Raw genomic sequence first — 18,053 nt, forward strand, 5'->3', positions numbered from 1 at the left:
TAAAAAAAAAATAAGACTAAAATTAAAATTAAATTTTCTATTGAAATAAAACTTTGACTTTTTTTTTGCAGAAATAACAATTTGACAAACTTTTCGATAGAATTAAGATTTTGACAAAATTTTCTATAGAAATAAACTTTTGACAAAATTTTCTATAGAAATAAAATTTTGACAAAGTTTTCTATAGAAATAAAATTCTAACAAAATTTTCTACCGAAATAACATTTTGACACAATTTTCTATCGAAATAAAATTTTGACAAAATTTTCTATAGAAATAAAATTTCGACAACATTTTCTATAGAAATGAATTTTTACATAATTTTCTACAGAAATAAAATTTTGACAAAATTTTCTATAGAAATAAAATATTGACAAAATTTTCTATAAAATAAAAATTTTGACAAAATTTTCCATAGAAATAAAATTTTGACAAAATTTTCTACAGAAATAACAATTTTACAAAATTTTCTATAGAAATAAAATTCTAACAAAATTTTCTATAGAAATAAAATTTTGACAAAATTTTCTATAGAAATAAAATTTTCACATAATTTTCTATAGAAATAAAATTTTGACAAAATTTTCTATAGAAATAAAATTTTGACAAAATTTTCTATAGAATTATAATTTTGACAAAATTTTCTACAGAAATAAAATTAAAATTTTCTATAGAAATAAAATTTTGACAAAATTTTCTATAGAAATAAAATTTTCACATAATTTTCTATAGAAATAAAATTTTGACAAAATTTTCTATAGAAATAAAATTTTCACATAATTTTCTATAGAAATAAAATTTTGACAAAATTTTCTATAGAAATAAAATTTTGACAAAATTTTCTATAGAAATAAAATTTTGACAAAATTTTCTATAGAAATAAAATTTTCACATAATTTTCTATAGAAATAAAACTTTTACATAATTTTCTATAGAAATAAAATATTGACATAACTTTCTATAGAAATAAAATGTCCACAAAATTTTCCATATAATTAAAATTTTGACAAAATTTTCTATTGAAATAAAATTTTAACAACGTTTTCTATAGAAATAAAATTTTGCCATAATTTTCGGTAGAAATAAAATTTTGGCAAAATTTTCTAAAGAAATAAAATTTTAACAAAATTTTCTATAGAAATAAAACTTTTACATAATTTTCTATAGAATTAAAATTTTGACATAACTTTCTATAGAAATAAAATTTTGACAAAATTTTCTATAGAAATAAAATTTTGACAAAAATTTTCTATAGAAATAAATTTTTACATAATTTTCTATAGAAATAAAACTTTGACGTAATTTTCTATAGAAATAAAATTTGGCAAAATTTTCTATAGAAATAAAATTTTGACAAAATTTTCTATAGCGGTAAAATTTTGACAAAATTTTATATAGAATTAAAATTTTGACAAAATTTTCTATAGAATTAAAATTTTGACAAAATTTTCTATAGAAATAAAATGTTGACAAAATTTTTTATAGAAATAAAATTTTGAAAAAAATTTCTATATAAACAAAATTTGGACAAAATTTTATATAGAAATAAAATTTTGACATAATTTTCTATAGAAATAAAATTTTGACAAAATTTTCTATATAAATAACAATTTGACAAATTATTATATAGAAATAAAATTTTGACACAATTTTCTATAGAAATAAAATTTTGACAAAATTTTTTATAGAAACAAGATTTTGAGAAAATTTTCTATAGAAATAAAATTTGGACAAAATTTTATATAGAAATATAGAAATTTTCTATAGAAATAAAAATTTGACAAAATTTTCTATAGAAATAAAAATTTGACAAAATTTTCTATAGAAATAAAATTTTGACAAAATTTTCTATAGAAATAAAATTTTGAGAAAATGTTCTATATAAACAAAATTTGGACAAAATTTTCTAAAGAAATAAAATTTTGACAAAATTATCTATAGAAATACAATTTAAAAAAATTTTCTATAGAAATAAAACTTTTACATAATTTTCTATAGAAATAAAATTTTGACATAACTTTCTATAGAAATAAAATTTTGACAAAATTTTCTATAGAAATAAAATTTTGACAAAATTTTCTATAGAAATAACAATTTGACAAAATATTATATAGAAAAAAAAATTTGACGTAATTTTTCTGTAAAAATAAAATTTTGACACAATTTTCTATAGAGGCAAAATTTTGACAAAATTTTCTATAGAAATAAAATTTTGACAAAATTTTCTATAGAATTAAAATTTTGACAAAATTTTCTATAGAAATAAAATTTTGACAAAATTTTCTATAGAAATAAAATTTTGACAAAATTTTCTATAGAAATAAAATTTTGACAAAATTTTCAATAGAAATAAAATTTTGACAAAAATTTTTATAGAAATAAAATTTTGAAAAAATTTTCTATATAAACAAAATTTGGACAAAATTTTCTATAGAAATAAAATTTTGACAAAAATTTGTATGAAAATAAAATTGTGACAAAATTTTCTATAGAAATAAAATTTAGGCAATATTTTCTATATATATTAAATTTTAACAGAATTTTCTATATAAATAAAATTTTGACAGAATTTTCTATAGAAATTAAATATTGACACAATTTTCTATAGAAATAAAATTAAAATAGAATTAAAATTATTAATTAAACTGCCACTGCATTATGCAGGGAGCAATAAAGATTTGACCGCAAGTTTATTGAATAAAATAAGAATATACATTTATGGCAAAACCAACTAAAATGATTTTAAAACAATATTAATAGTGAAGAAGTAAACTCATTCACTTGTTTTGAAATACGGTCTCTTTTAATTTATAAACTAATACAAACATAGTGTTGAAATTATTGGATCTTTTTTTTTTTTTTGGACAAATGCGTCTTTTCAAATGTATAGTCCTTGGCTCAAAACTCGCTGGAAAAACAACTCTTCTGAGTTCCTATATCAATGAACGTTTCTGTGAAGATGTAAAGGCAGATACAAACTATGAATTCTATTCAATGAAAGTTAAATCACCGAATGGTACAAAAGTGGATTTACAAATATGGGATACTTCTGGTTCGATTTGTAATGACTCCATAACCCGTCTATATTTCCCCAATACAGATATTTTCATTTTATGCTTTTCCGTGGCTGATGCAGAACAAAGTTTTCATGCGATTCCCAATCGTTGGATTTCCTATATAAGAATGTGCTGTCCATATGCCTCTATAATATTGGTAGCTACCAAAACGGATCTACGGGATGATAATGCCTATTTACAAAAATGGAAAATTACACCTATCACATATGAACAAGGTGAACAAATAGCTCTAGAAATTGGAGCTATTGAATATCGTGAATGTTCAGCACTTGAAGAAATTGGTGTTTCGGAAGTCTTTGAAACAGTGGCATCTATATGTGTCCAAAATCTGATGAATGCCGAAAAAGTGATAAAAAGAGAAAATATTAATGGGGAAGAATATGAAAAGAGAAATATATGTTGTTTTATGTAACTTAAATAATTTAACAACTACTTAAAAAGGGCTACTAACCCAAAATCAACCGATTCCACGGTTTGGTAAACGGATATTCACGATTTCATGAACGACATTCGTTAGTGGATATAATTTTAATTATATAGATAGACTAGTTTGTAATAAAAAAAAAACAAATATAAATTGAATAAAAACCTTAATTCAGAATGGCTGAATGTTCGGCCATGCCGAATACATTTGCATAAAATATTGACTCAATCTTCTATATAAATAGAAACAATTTCCATATAAATAAAATTTTGACAAAATTTCTATAGAAATAAAATTTTGACAAAATTTTCTATAGCAATAACATAATGACAAAATAGTCTATATAAATAAAATGTAGACAAAATGTTCTATATAAATAAATTTACACAAATTTTCTATATGTAAAAAAATGGACCAAATTTTCTATAGAAATAAAATTTTGACAAAATTTTCTTATCAATAAAATTTATAAAAAAAATCTATTAAAATAAAAGTTTGAGAAACTCTTCTGAAGAAATAAAATTTTGACAAAATTTTCAATAGAAACAATATTTTGACAAGATTTTCTAGAGAAATAAGATTTAGACAAAATTTTCTATAGACTTGAAACTTTCTATATAAACAAAGTTTGTCAAAATTTTCTATAGAAACAATATTTTGACAAGATTTTCTATAGAAATAAAATTTTGACAAAAATTTCTATATAAATAAAATTTTGGCAAAATTTGCTATAGAAATTAAATTTAGACAAAATATTCTAAAAAAGTAAAATTTTTACAAAATCTTCTATAGAAATAAAATTTTGACAAAATTTTCTATAGAAATAAAATTTTTACAACATTTTCTATAGAAATAAAATTTTGACAAAATTTGCTATAGAAATTAAATTTAGACAAAATATTTTAAAAAAGACAAATTTTTACAAAATCTTCTATAGAAATAAAATTATGACAAAATTTTCTATAGAAATAAAAATTTTACAACATTTTCTATAGAAATAAAATTTTGTCAAGATTTTCAATAGAAATAAAATTTTTACAAAATTTGCTATAGAAATAAAATTTTGACAAAATTTTCTATAGAAATAAAATTTTGACAACATTTTCTATAGAAATAAAATGTTGACAAAATTTTCTATAGAAATAAAATTTTGACAAAATTTTCTATCGAAACAATATTTTGACAAGGTTTTCTCTATAAATAAAATTTTCACAACATTTTCTATACAAATAAAATTTTGACAAAATTTTCTATAGAAATAAAATTTTGACAAAATTTTCTATAGAAACAGAATTTTGACAAAATTTTCTACATAAATAAAATTTTGACAAAATTTTCTATAGAAATAGAATTTGACAAAATTTTCTATAGAAATAAAATTTTGACAAAATTTTCTAAAGAAGTAAAATTATGAAAACAATTTCAAAAGAAGTAAAACTTTGACAAAATTGTATAAATAAAATTTAGACAAAATTTTCTACAGAAATAAAATTTTGACAAAATGTTCTAAAGAAGTAAAATTTTTACAAAATTTTCTATAGAAATAAAATTTTGACAAAATTTTCTATAGAAATAGAATTTGACAAAATTTTCTATAGAAATAAAATTTTGACAAAATTTTCTAAAGAAGTAAAATTTTGAAAACAATTTCAAAAGAAGTAAAACTTTGACAAAATTGTATAAATAAAATTTAGACAAAATTTTCTATATAAATCAAATCTTGACAAAATTTGCTAAAGAAATAAAATTTAGACAAAATATTCTAAAGAAGTAAAATTTTTACAAAATTTTCTATAGAAATAAAATTTTGACAAAATTTTCTATAGAAATAGAATTTGACAAAATTTTCTATAGAAATAAAATTTTGACAAAATTTTCTAAAGAAGTAAAATTTTGAAAAAAATTTTCAAAAGAAGTAAAATTTTGAAAAAAAAAATTTCTACAGAAATAGAATTTTGACAAAATTTGCTATAGAAAGTAAATTTTGACAATATATTCTAAAAAAGTAAAATTTTTACAAAATTTTCTACCGAAATAAAATTTTGACAAAATTTTCTATAGAAAAAAAAAATTGCCAAAATTTTCTATAGAAACAATATTTTGACAAGATTTTCTATAAAAATGAAATTTAGACAAAATTTTCTATAGAAATAAAATTTTGACAAAATATTCCATATAAATAAAATTTTGACAAAATTTTAGAAATAAAATTTAGACAAAATTTTCTACAGAAATAAAATTTTGACAAAATTTTCTATATAAATCAAATTTTGACAAAATTTGCTTTAGTAATAAAATTTAGACAAAATATTCTAAAGAAGTAAAATTTTTACAAAATTTTCTATAGAAATAAAATTTTGACAAAATTTTCTATAGAAATTTTCTATAGAAACAATATTTTCACAAGATTTGCTATCAAAATAAAATTTAAACAAAATCTTCTATACAAATAAAATTTTGACAAAATTTTAGAAATAAAATTTTGACAAAAAATGCTATAGAAATTAAATTTAGACAAAATATTCTAAAGAAGTAAAATTTTTACAGAATCTTCTATAGAAATAAAATTTTGACAAAATTTTCTATAGAAATAGAATTTGACAAAATTTTCCATAGAAATAAAATTTTGACAAAATTTTCTAAAGAAGTAAAATTTTGAAAAAAATTTCAAAAGAAGTAAAATTTTGAAAAAAAAAATTTCTACAGAAATAGAATTTTGACAAAAATTTGCTATAGAAAGTAAATTTTGACAATATATTCTAAAGAAGTAAAATTTTTACAAAATTTTCTACCGAAATAAAATTTTGACAAAATTTTCTATAGAAAATAAATAAATAAAATAAATAATAAAAATAAAATTTAGACAAAATTTTCGATAGAAATAATATTTTGACAACATTTTCTATAGAAATAAAATTTTGGCAAAATTTTCTATAGAAATAAAATTTAGACAACATTCTCTATTTAAATAAAATTTTGACAACATTTTCCATATAAATAAAATTTTGACAAAATTTGCTATAGAAATTAAATTTTGACAAAATATTCTAAAGAAGTAATATTTTAGCAAAATTTTCTACCGAAATAAAATTTTGACAAAATTTTCTATAGAAAAAAAATTGCCAAAATTTTCTATAGAAACAATATTTTCACAAGATTTGCTATAAAAATAAAATTTAAACAAAATCTTCTATACAAATAAAATTTTGACAAAATTTTAGAAATAAAATTTAGACAAAATTTTTTACAGAAATAATATTTTGACAAAATTTTCAAAATTTCAAATTTTGACAAAATTTGCTAAAAAAAATAAAATTTAGACAAAATATTCTAAAGAAGTAACATTTTTACAAAATTTTCTATAGGAATAAAATTTTGACAAAATTTTCTTTGGAAATAAATTTTTTCCAAAATTTTCTATAGAAATAAAATTTTGACAAAATTTTCTTTGGAAATAAAATTTTTCCAAAATTTTCTATAGAAATAAAGTTTTGACAAAATTTTCTTTAGGAATAAAATTTTGGCAAAATTTTCTATACAAATACAATTTATACAAAATATTCTGTAAAAATAAAATTTTCTATAAAATAAAATTTTTATTTGCTTTTAAGTTTGGTAGATTTTTGGTAAATTTTTTTTTTTTCGAAATTTGGTATATTGTTTTGAAATCTAATAAATTGACTCTTCAGCCTCCTATTAGGCTGGGTATCTCTAAAATTATCTCTAAAATTATACAATTGAATTATCAGCAAATAATGATGGAAATGATAAACAGAAAAAACAAACTCTACTACCACCGATGACAATGCTCAGTATATTGTGAACTCTCAAGACGGTTAAATGGAACGTTTCTTTATTGAGTTTTCCATTTGAGTTAAATTCAAATGTTACCCATTAAATGTGTAACTCTCGGTGATGGATGTGCTGGGAAAACTTCAATTTTAAGATTCTATACTGACAAATATCTACTGGAAGAATATCCGCCAACGATATATGAGGAATATTTAACCGAGTGTGCTGGTGTTGATGGTGTGAAGCTTCCGCTGTTATTATGTGACACAGCTGGCCTGAATACAAAGCCCTTCGATTATGGTGATACGGATATTTTTCTCCTATGCTTTTCGGTTGAGGAAACTAATGCCCTAGAGAATCTAAAACGACGATGGTTACCTGAAATTCGACATTATTGTCCCAATGTACCTGTGATAGTGATAGCGACCAAAATTGATTTACGTGAACATACAAGAATTCAATGTATAACCCGAGACCAAGGATTGGCTTTAGCCAAAGAGGTCAATGCTTTGGAATATATGGAATGTTCAACGCATAATGGAATGGGTATACAGGAAATATTTGAATTTGTGGCTTCATATACCACAAAACAACGCTCGAATCGTGATAAAAATGCTTCTCACACAAAATGTTGTTTAATGTAATTCGGATTCTTAGCGTGAAATCAGAAAGAAATAGCAATAAAATCATTATTAATATGATTGCAAACAATTCATTGTCCCATTAACTGGTGTGTAGTGTGCGCAGTATGTGACGTCAAGCCAAACAAACGAATTTGTTATCTTAACAAAATTTTGATAAGAATATTGCATTTGATAATAGACTACATTTCAATGTTACTTATGTGTTTTTTTTTTGTGGGGGTAGGAGGGAAAGAAATGATATCCAGCAAAACAAATTGTAAACACTTGGAAAATAACACTTGGAAAATAACAAAGTAGAATTGAAAGCAGATTTCTTCCGATTAGGGGCAGCAAAATATGGTAGATGTATGACCTGATTTATTTCTATAGAAAATTTTGTCAAAATTTTATTTCTATTGAAATTTTTTTCAAATTTTAGTTTATTGCAATAAAAAATTTCTTAAAATTTTATTTCTATCGAAAATTTTCTCAAAAATTTATTTCTATAGAAAATTTTGTTAAATTTTTATTTCTATAGGAAATTTTGCCAAAATTTTATTTCTATACTAAATTTTGTCAAAATTTTATTTATATAGAAAATTTATTTCTATAGATAATTTTGTCATTTTATTTCTATAGAAAAATCTGTCAATTTTTTTTTTCTATAGATAATTTTTGCAAAATTTTATTTCTCTAGAAAATTTTCTTAAAATGTCATTTCCTTAAAAAAATTTGTTAAGATTTTATTTCTATGGAAAATTTTGTCCAAATTTTCTGTAGAATTTTTTTTTTTCAAAATTTTATTTCCATAAAAAATTTTGCCAAATTTTATTTCCATAAAAAATGTTGTCAAAATTTTATTTCTGTAGAAAATTTTGTCAAAATTTTATTTGTATAGAAAATTTATCCTTTTCAATATTAGAAAATTTTCTCAAAGCTTTATTTTTATATAAAATTTTCTGAAAAAAATTTTTTCTACAGACAATGTTGTCAAAATTTTATCTCTATAAAAAATTTTGTCAAAATTTTATCTCTATAGAAAATCTTGTCAAAATTTTATGTCCATAGAAAATTTTCTCAAAATTTTATGTCCATAGAAAATTTTCTCACAATTGTATGTCCATAAAAAATTTTGTCAAAATGTTATCTCTATACAAAATTTTGTCAAAATTTTATTTCTATTGAACATATTATAAAAACTTTATTCCTATAGAAATTTTTGTCAAAATTTTTATTTCTATAAAAAAATTTTTCAAAATTTTAATTTTATAGATAATTTTGTCAAAATTTTATTTCTATAAACAATTTTGTAAAGATTTTTTCTATAGAAAATTTTCTAGAAACTTTATTTCTATAGAAATTAAAATAATTCAAATTTTATTTCTATAAAAAATTTTCTGAAAATTTTATTTCTATAAAAAAATTTATCAAAATTTTCTTTCTATAGAAAATTTTCTCAAAATTTTCTTTATATAAAAATTTTTGTTAAAATTTAATTTTTATAGAAAATTTTGTCAAAATTTTTATTTTATTTCTTTTTATAGCAAATTTTGTCAATTTCTATAGAAAATTATGTCAAAATTTTATTGCAATAAAAAATATCTTAAAATTTTATTTCTATCGAAAATTTTGCCAAAATTTTATTTCTATCGAAAATTTTCTCAAAAATTTATTTCTATAGAAAATTTTGTTAACCTTTTATTTCTATAGGAAATTTTGCCAAAATTTTATTTATATAGAAAAGTTATTTCTATAGATAATTTTGTCAAAATTTTATTTCTATAGAAAATTCTCTCAAATTTTTATACCCTTCACCACTACTGTGGTACAGGGTATAATAAGTTTGTGCATTTGTATGTAACGTCAAGAATGAAAAGTCTGAGACCCATCGTTTAGTATACCGATCGTCTTAGAATTAAATTCTGAGTCGATTTAGCGATGTCCGTCTGTCTGTCTGTCTGTCTGTCCGTCTGTCTGTCTGTTGATGTATTTTTGTGTGCAAAGTACAGCTCGCAGTTTTAGTCCGATTGTCCTAAAATTTGGTATAGGATCCTGTTTCGGCTCAAAGACGATCCCTATTGATTTTGGAAAAAATCGGTTCAGATTTACATATAGCTGGCATATATATTTTTCACCGATCTGGTCATAATTGGCGAGTATATCAACCGATCTTCCTAAAATTCCGTACATCCGAATATTTTATGAGTCTCGAAAAACTTGCAAAACATCAGCCTAATCGGTTCAGATTTAGATATAGCTCCCATATATAGCTTTCGCTCGATTTACACTCATTTGCCCACAGAGGCCAATTTTTTGCTCCGATTTAGTTGAAATTTTGCACAGGGAGTACAATTAGCATTGTAGCTATACGTGCCAAATTTAGTTGAAATCGGTTCAGATTTAGATATATCTCCAACATATAGCTTTCACCCGATTTACACTCATATGACCACAGAGGCCAATTTTTTGCTCCGATTTAGTTGAAATTTTGCACAGGGAGTAGAATTAGCATTGTAGCTATGCGTGCCAAATTTCGTTGACATCGGTTCATATTTAGATATATCTCCCATATATAGCTTTCGCCCGATTTACACTCATATGTCCACAGAGGCCAATTTTTAACTCCGATTTAGTTGAAATTTTGTACAGGGAGTAGAATTAGCATTGTTGCTATGCGTGCCAAATTTGGTTGAAATCGGTTCAGATTTAGATATATCTCCCATATATAGCTTTCGCCAGATTTACACTCATATGTCCACAGAGGCCAATTTTTAACTCCGATTTAGTTGAAATTTTGCACAGGGAGGAGAATAAGCATTGTTGCTATGCGTGCCAAATTTGGTTGAAATCGGTTCAGATTTAGATATAGCTTCCATATATATGTTTTTCTGATTTCGACAAATGTAAAATCGCCACTGCTTAGTCGAAAGGTTGTAAAAATGACTCTAATTTTCCTAAACTTCTAATACATATATATCGAGCGATAAATCATAAATAAAATTTTTTGACGTTTCCTTAAAATTGCTTCAGATTTAAACGCATCCCATATTTTTTTACAAACATTGTGTTCCACCCTAGTGCATTAGCCGTCTTAAATTTTGAGTCTATAGATTTTGTAGAAGTCTATTAAATTCTTCCAGATCGAGTGATATTTAAATGTATGTATTTGGGACAAACCTTTATATATAGCCCCCAACACATTTGACGGATGTGATATGGTATCGAAAATTTAGATCTACAAAGTGGTGCAGGGTATAATATAGTCGGCCCCGCCCGTCTTTAGACTTTCCTTACTGGTTTTGTACTAACATTGTGTTCCACCCTAGTGCATTAGCCGACACAAATTTTGAGTCTATAGATTTTGTAGAAGTCTATCAAATTCTGTCCAGATCGAGTGGTATTTAAATGTATATATTTGGTACAAACCTTTATATATAGCCCCCAACACATTTAACGGATTTGATATGGTATCGAAAATTTAGATCTACAAAGTGGTGCAGGGTATAATATAGTCGGCCCCGCCCGACTTTAGACTTTCCTTACTTGTTTTTCTATAGATCATTTTTGCAAAATCTGATTTCTTTAGAAAATTTTCTTAAAATGTTATTTCCTTAAAAAAAATTGTTAAAATTTTATTTCTATGGAAAATTTTGTCCAAATTTTCTTAAAATTTTCTGTAGAATTTTTTTTTCAAAAAAAACTTTGCCAAATTTTATTTCGGTAGAAAATTTTGTCAAAATTTTATTTCTATAGAAAATTTATCATTTTCAATATTAGTTTAAACAATTAATCGAAACTGACAACTCAACCTTCTGCTCTCTTGTTATTAGAAGTACCTATTTAGATAAATCGACTTAATGTAATATTAGTCCTGCTACTGTGTCGTCCAATTAGAAGAACAAAACGAACCATTTAAAAATTTACAACGAGCAGGCACTTTAACATAAAAACTCAATGCCATAGATACCAAGAAATACACATAGATAGAATCTAAAATATATAGCTGTAGGCAATTGTCTGAAACCCAAGACAAAACAGGACATACAGATTAAAACAATGCTACGTGTCTACATTTGAGTTAGAATTCTATTCTAGATCTCTTCTGTACAACAACAGAAAAAAAATGCAATGTGAAATTTATATAGCTTGGAAGTTTAATTGTAATCGGAAATAACTAAAAATGTAGATAGACAACCACACATTCTCCTTAGAATGCCCATATATTGTCATCAATACTCCTTTGGTTTGTGCATATTCTCTATGTCGATAACACTTTCCATTGAATTGGCCCAAGAAAAGAGCTTACATCCAAAAGAACTCTTGCAGAAACATAGAAAAACGGACAAAAAATTGCAATCAATCAAATTTCCATTTAATTGAAATTGTTGCTATTTCAGAAACTTTGTCTGTGGGTTCACTTTTTTTTTTTTTTTGCTATTCTCCCTCTGCCATATTCACAAAAGATTGCAGAAAAACAGAAATGGCAAAAAAGCCATAGCTTATAGTCTGGCAGAAATTTGTTTCTCTAAAAAATCATAGCATACGTTAGGGGGCAATCAGAATAATAACAATGAAGTGGTAAAATAGTGATGATATGGAGAGAGAAAGAGAGTGTAGACTACAGTTAGTTCACATTTCCCATGTGAGAAACAAATATTGGTCCAAGGCAATCACTTTCAAGGCAAATCAATGGAAAAAAAAGTGATTTAAGTAGGAGGTGTAGTGAGTTTACAAATTAAAACCACATTGGGATGAGTTTTTAGCGGCTTAAATTGAGAATTTTCTGTGTAAAGCTTAGAATTACTAAAACAATCATTTTCTATAGACAAATATAAGTAAGGAATTTAAGAATTTTCGGAGAAAACTTTTAATAGCATTTCCTTTAAAAATAAAATGTTGACAAAATTTTTCTATAAAAATACAATTTTGAAAAAATTTTCTATAAAAATCAAATTTTGACAAAATTTCCTATAGAAATAAAATTTTGACAAAATTTTCTATAAAAATACAATTTTGACAAAATTTTCTATAAAAATCAAATTTTGACAACATTTTCTATAGCAATACAATTTTGAGAAATTTTGCCATAGAAATAAAATTTTGGAAAAATTTGCGATAGAGATAAAATTTTGAGAAAATTTTTTATAGAAATAAAATTTTTAGAAAATTTTTTATAAAAAAAAAAATTTTTTGAAAAAGTTGTCTGTAGAAATACAATTTTGACAAAATTTTCTAAAAAAAATATAATTTTTGTTGTTGTCTTTGATTTCAGCTTAACACCATGCATTGACTAGATTCAAGTGTGGTTCACTTTTGGGTTTAGTGAACTGCCTGAATTTATTCTGATAATTGGTTGATAGTTTTGCTGCAAGTAGAGGATGCTGATGAGGAATGTGGTAATTCCGAAACGTGCGTCCATTCAACCATCTTGCAGTCTATAGGGCTTTGTCTAAATAAATTTGACAAACATTCTTTTCCTCTGTTGATTAAGCTGCACTTGTAGTTTAGTCAATACATGGTTTTAAGCTGAAAGCAAAGGCAACAATAATGATTAAAGAAAGAAACCAACAATGACAAAACAAAACTATTGAAATAAAATTTTGACAAAATTTTGTATAAAAACAAATTTTTACAAAATTTCCTATTAAAATAAAAATTTGACAAAATCTATATATATACTAGCGTAACCCGGCCCGCTTCGCTGCGCCTTCCCAAGAGTATTTGGAGGAACATTTTGCGTTAACTTAGTCAACTATATCCTTCGTGCTGAAAACAAATTCGAAAAGATTTGAATTCTTTTAAACAAATCGGACTACTTGATTTTTCGTTTATAGGTACAAATACGGCGGGAGAGGGTGTACCCTTTCCTCCAAATTTTTTTAATAATATTCTGTATTCAAGTAGTTGGACAATCTTCTATATTTCTTGTGAATTTTAAGTGTGGTTTGTCAAGGAAAGGTATCCTTTTCCTCAACAAATCTGAAAATTAAGCACTATATTATCCAATAAATCGGAAAAAGCAAACGTAGTAAAAAATTTTACCACATTAACATTTGCTAAAATGTTGGAAAATGATGTACCCTCTACGTTGGCTACCAATTTCATGTAAATTTAAGTTCTTTACTAAAAAGAAGTCTGGCAGAAGCCTGTGCAAAAATCATAAAATTATGTACCGAGTTCCCATTTATGGACAACCCTCTACTTTCAATTTAAGAAAAAAAAAACGGACAAAAGGGCACCCTCTCCCCACCTTCGCACCACTCCGACCTGATATCGGACTATCACGTACCCTATATTAATTTCGCAACTACTCAATGGTCCCTATAAATTCTATCGAAGTAAATCGACAAAGTTTATTTCAATTTTCCCTTCCCCAACCAGATATCGAAAAATCATATACCAATTTAAAAATCATGTATAAATTTAATCACCTCCTCCCACGTTCCCTGTAAATTTCAAGTAGATCGGCGATGTTTAAATTTTGCTCTATTGTTTTAAAGGGACGTTACTTTCCCCGATACAATATCGACAAACACCGTAGTGAATAGCACCCCTAACCTTCCCAGAAAATTCTTAAAACTTTCCTTCAAATGTGGGGCAAGGAAGGTTGCCTCTTCGTTCATAACGTTCCCCCACTGCTTTTGTAAATTTCAAGAAAACTTAATTTTTTTTGCAGTTTTAGAGGAGGACCTCCTCCCCGACCAAATATCGAAAAGTGATGTAGCGTATCTTTTGTAAACGTCCCAGAAAATGTCAAACAAATTATAAGCCTAAAGGGGCGGCCTCTCTTCCGTCCAAATATCACAAAATCAAGTATCAACTATTAATATCGTAACCTCTCCCCAGTCCTCAAGTAACTCCGTAAAGTTTAATTGTTTCTCTGTATGTACTTAAGAGAAGCGGATGTCTCCCTATGCCCTTTTATTTTTATTAAAAAATCAGGAACCTGGTATAAATTTCATAACCCGTTTTTTTCCGTAAAATTTCAGTCGGGGGAGTTTAGTTTTGTTTGTACTTAAAAAAAAAAAAAAATCGGCAAAGGGGAGGTCCCCCTCCCCGACCAAATACCGAAAAATAATGTAGCGGATTTTTGTCTAGATGCCAACCCCAACATTCAATGAAAATTTCAAGCAAATCGCATAATTTTGTTCCAAGTTTCAAAAAGTAGGGCAAGGGGGAGGTCCCCCTCCCCATCCACATATGAAATCATCAGGTACCCCATATTAATTCCATAACCTCACCACATGTTTTCTGTAAATCTCAGATAATTTAGAGAATTTTAGTTTTTTCACAGTACTTTAAAAAAGTCGAACAAAGGGGAGGCCCCCCTCCGCCACCAAATATCGAAATAAAAAGTAGCGGATCTTTGTCTAGATGCCAACCCCAATCTTCAATGAAAATTTCAAGCAAATCGGTCAACTTTGGTCTAATTTTCAAAAAGTCGGACAAATGGGAGGTTCCTCTCCGCGACCATATGTCAAAAAATGAGGTACCCTATTTTCAGCACATGAGTGCCCCCCACGATCTCTGAAAGTTTGAAGTAAATCGGTTCAGCCGTTTTCGCGCCAACCCGGAACATACAAATAAACAAACAAACAAATAAACAAACATAATTTGAATTTTATATATACAGATAAAATTCAATCTATGTTTATTTATTTGTTTGTTTGTTTGTTTGTATGTTCCGAGTTGGCTCCGAAACGGCTGAACCGATTTACTTGAAACTTTCAGAGATCGTAGGGGGCGTTCATGTGGTGAAAATAGGGTATCTCATTTTTTGACACCTGGTCGCGGAGGGGGACCTCCCCTTTGTCGTACTTTTTGAAAATTAGACCAAAGTTGACCGATTTGGTTGAAATTTTCGTTGAAGATTGGGGTTGGCATCTAGACAAAGATCCGCTACTTTTTATTTCGATATTTGATGGCAGGGGGGCCTCCCCTTTGTTCGACTTTTTTTTAAATTACAGTGAAAAAACTAAAATTCTCTAAATTATCTGAGATTTACAGAGAACATGTGGTGAGGTTATGGAATTAATATGGGGTACCCGATGATTTCATATGTGGATGGGAAGGGGGACCTCCCCCTTGCCCTACTTTTTGAAACTTGGAACAAAATTATGCGATTTGCTTGAAATTTTCATTGCATGTTGGGGTTGGCATCTAGACAAAAATCCGCTACATTATTTTTCGATATTTGGTCGGGGAGGGGGACCACCCCTTTGCCCGAATTTTTTTGTTTGAAAGTACAAACAAAACTAAACTCCCCCGACTGAAATTTTACGGAAAAAATGGGTTATGAAATTTATATCAGGTTCTCGATTTTTTAATAAAAATAAAAGGGCATAGGGAGACATCCGCTTCTCTTAAGTACATACAGAGAAACAATTAAACTTTACCGAGTTACTTGAAATTTACAGAGGACTGGGGAGAGGTTACGATATTAATAGTTGATACCTGATTTTTTGATATTTGCTTGACATTTTCTGGGACGTTTACAAAAGATACGCTACATCACTTTTCGATATTTAGTCGGGGAGGAGGTCTTCCTCTAAAACTGCAAAAAAAAACAACAATTCTTAAGTTTTCTTGAAATTTACATAGGCAGTGGGGGAAGGTTACGAACGAAGAGGCAAACTTCCTTGCCCCTCACTTGAAGGAAAGTTTCAAGAAGGTGGGGGGAGGGTTCCCTTTTGTCCGTTTTTTTTTTTTCTTAAATTGAAAGTAGTAAATGGGAACTCGGTACATAATTTTATGATTTTTTCACAGGCTTCTGCCAGACTTCTTTTTAGTAAAGAACTTAAATTTACATGAAATTGGCAGCCAACATAGAGGGTGCATAGTTTTCCAACATTTTAGCAAATGTTAATGTGGTAAAATTTTTTACTATTTTTGCTTTTTCCGATTTATTGGATGCTTCGGAAGGCGCAGCGAAGCGGGCCGGGTTACGCTAGTTTTCTATAAAAATAAAGTTTTGACAAAAATTTCTATAAACATAAAATTTTGAAAAAATTTGATATAAAAATACAATTTTGACAAAATTTTCTATAGAAATAAAATGTTTACAAAATTTTCTAAAGAAATACAATTTTTACTAAATTTTCTATAGAAATACAATTTTGAGGAAAATTTCTATAGAAATAAAATTTTGAAAAAATTTCCAAAGAAATAAAATTTCGAAAAGTTTACTATGGAAATAAAATTTTGAGAATATATTTTATCAAAATAAAAGTTTTGACAAAACTTTTTATAGAAATAAAATTTAGACAAAATTTTCTGTAGAAATAAAATTTGACTAAATTTTGTATAGAAATACAATTTTGACAAAATTTTCTCTAGAAATAAAATTGTGACAAAATTTTCTGAAAAACAAAAATTTTACAAAATTTTCTATAGAAATAACATTTTCACAAATTTTTCTATAGAAATAAAATTTTGAGAAAATTTTCTATGGAAATAATGTTTTGAGAAAATTTTCTATAGAAATAAAATTTTGACAAAATTTTCTATAGAAATAAATTTTTAACAAAATTTTCTATAGAAATAAAATTGACAAAATTTTCTGAAAAAAAAATTTGACAAAATTTTCTCTAGAAATAAAATTGTGACAAATTTTTCTGAAAAACAAAAATTTTACAAAATTTTCTATAGAAATAACATTTTGACAAATGTTCTATAGAAATAAAACTTTGAGAAAATTTTCTATAGAAATAAAATTTTGACAAAATTTTCTATAGAAATAAAATTTTAACAAAATTTTCTATAGAAATAAAATTGTGCCAAAATTTTCTGAAAAACAAAAATTTGACAAAATTTTCTCTAGAAATAAAATTTTGGCAAAATTTTCTATAGAAATAAAACTTTGAGAAAATTTTCTATGGAAATAAAGTTTTGAGAAAATTTTCTATAGAAATAAAATTTTGACAAAATTTTCTATAGAAATAAAATTTTAACAAAATTTTCCATAGAAATAAAATTGTGACAAAATTTTCTGACAAAAAAAAATTGACAAAATTTTCTCTAGAAATAAAATTGTGACAAAATTTTCTGAAAAACAAAAATTTTACAAAATTTTCTACAGAAATAACATTTTGATAATGTTCTATAGAAATAAAACTTTGAGAAAATTTTCTATGGAAA

The 18,053-nt window shown here is 25.2% G+C and overlaps 2 protein-coding genes across 2 annotated transcripts in view; both read left to right on the plus strand.

Annotated features, from left to right (window-relative positions):
- Positions 1–18,053, plus strand: part of DCX-EMAP (Doublecortin-domain-containing echinoderm-microtubule-associated protein) — an 86,338-nt gene that overhangs the window by 25,089 nt on the left and 43,196 nt on the right. The gene's annotated exons all lie outside the window — the stretch shown is intronic.
- LOC142234372 (uncharacterized) lies at positions 2,777–3,654 on the plus strand. The gene is made up of 2 exons (XM_075305495.1): positions 2,777–3,016; positions 3,101–3,654. Exons 1-2 carry the CDS (start codon positions 2,869–2,871, stop codon positions 3,487–3,489), a joined length of 537 nt encoding a protein of 178 aa, XP_075161610.1. The 5' UTR covers positions 2,777–2,868; the 3' UTR covers positions 3,490–3,654.

This window comes from Haematobia irritans, chromosome 4, assembly GCF_050003625.1.
Source record: "Haematobia irritans isolate KBUSLIRL chromosome 4, ASM5000362v1, whole genome shotgun sequence".
In the NCBI taxonomy this organism is placed as follows: domain Eukaryota; kingdom Metazoa; phylum Arthropoda; class Insecta; order Diptera; family Muscidae; genus Haematobia; species Haematobia irritans.

Bases quoted from the DNA above. Each gene is read 5' to 3' on its own strand.
- LOC142234372 (XM_075305495.1), top strand. From the start codon at position 2,869: ATGCGTCTTTTCAAATGTATAGTCCTTGGCTCAAAACTCGCTGGAAAA. The intron at 3,017-3,100 runs GTACAAAAGTGG...TCCCCAATACAG, and splicing joins GAAAGTTAAATCACCGAATG to ATATTTTCATTTTATGCTTT.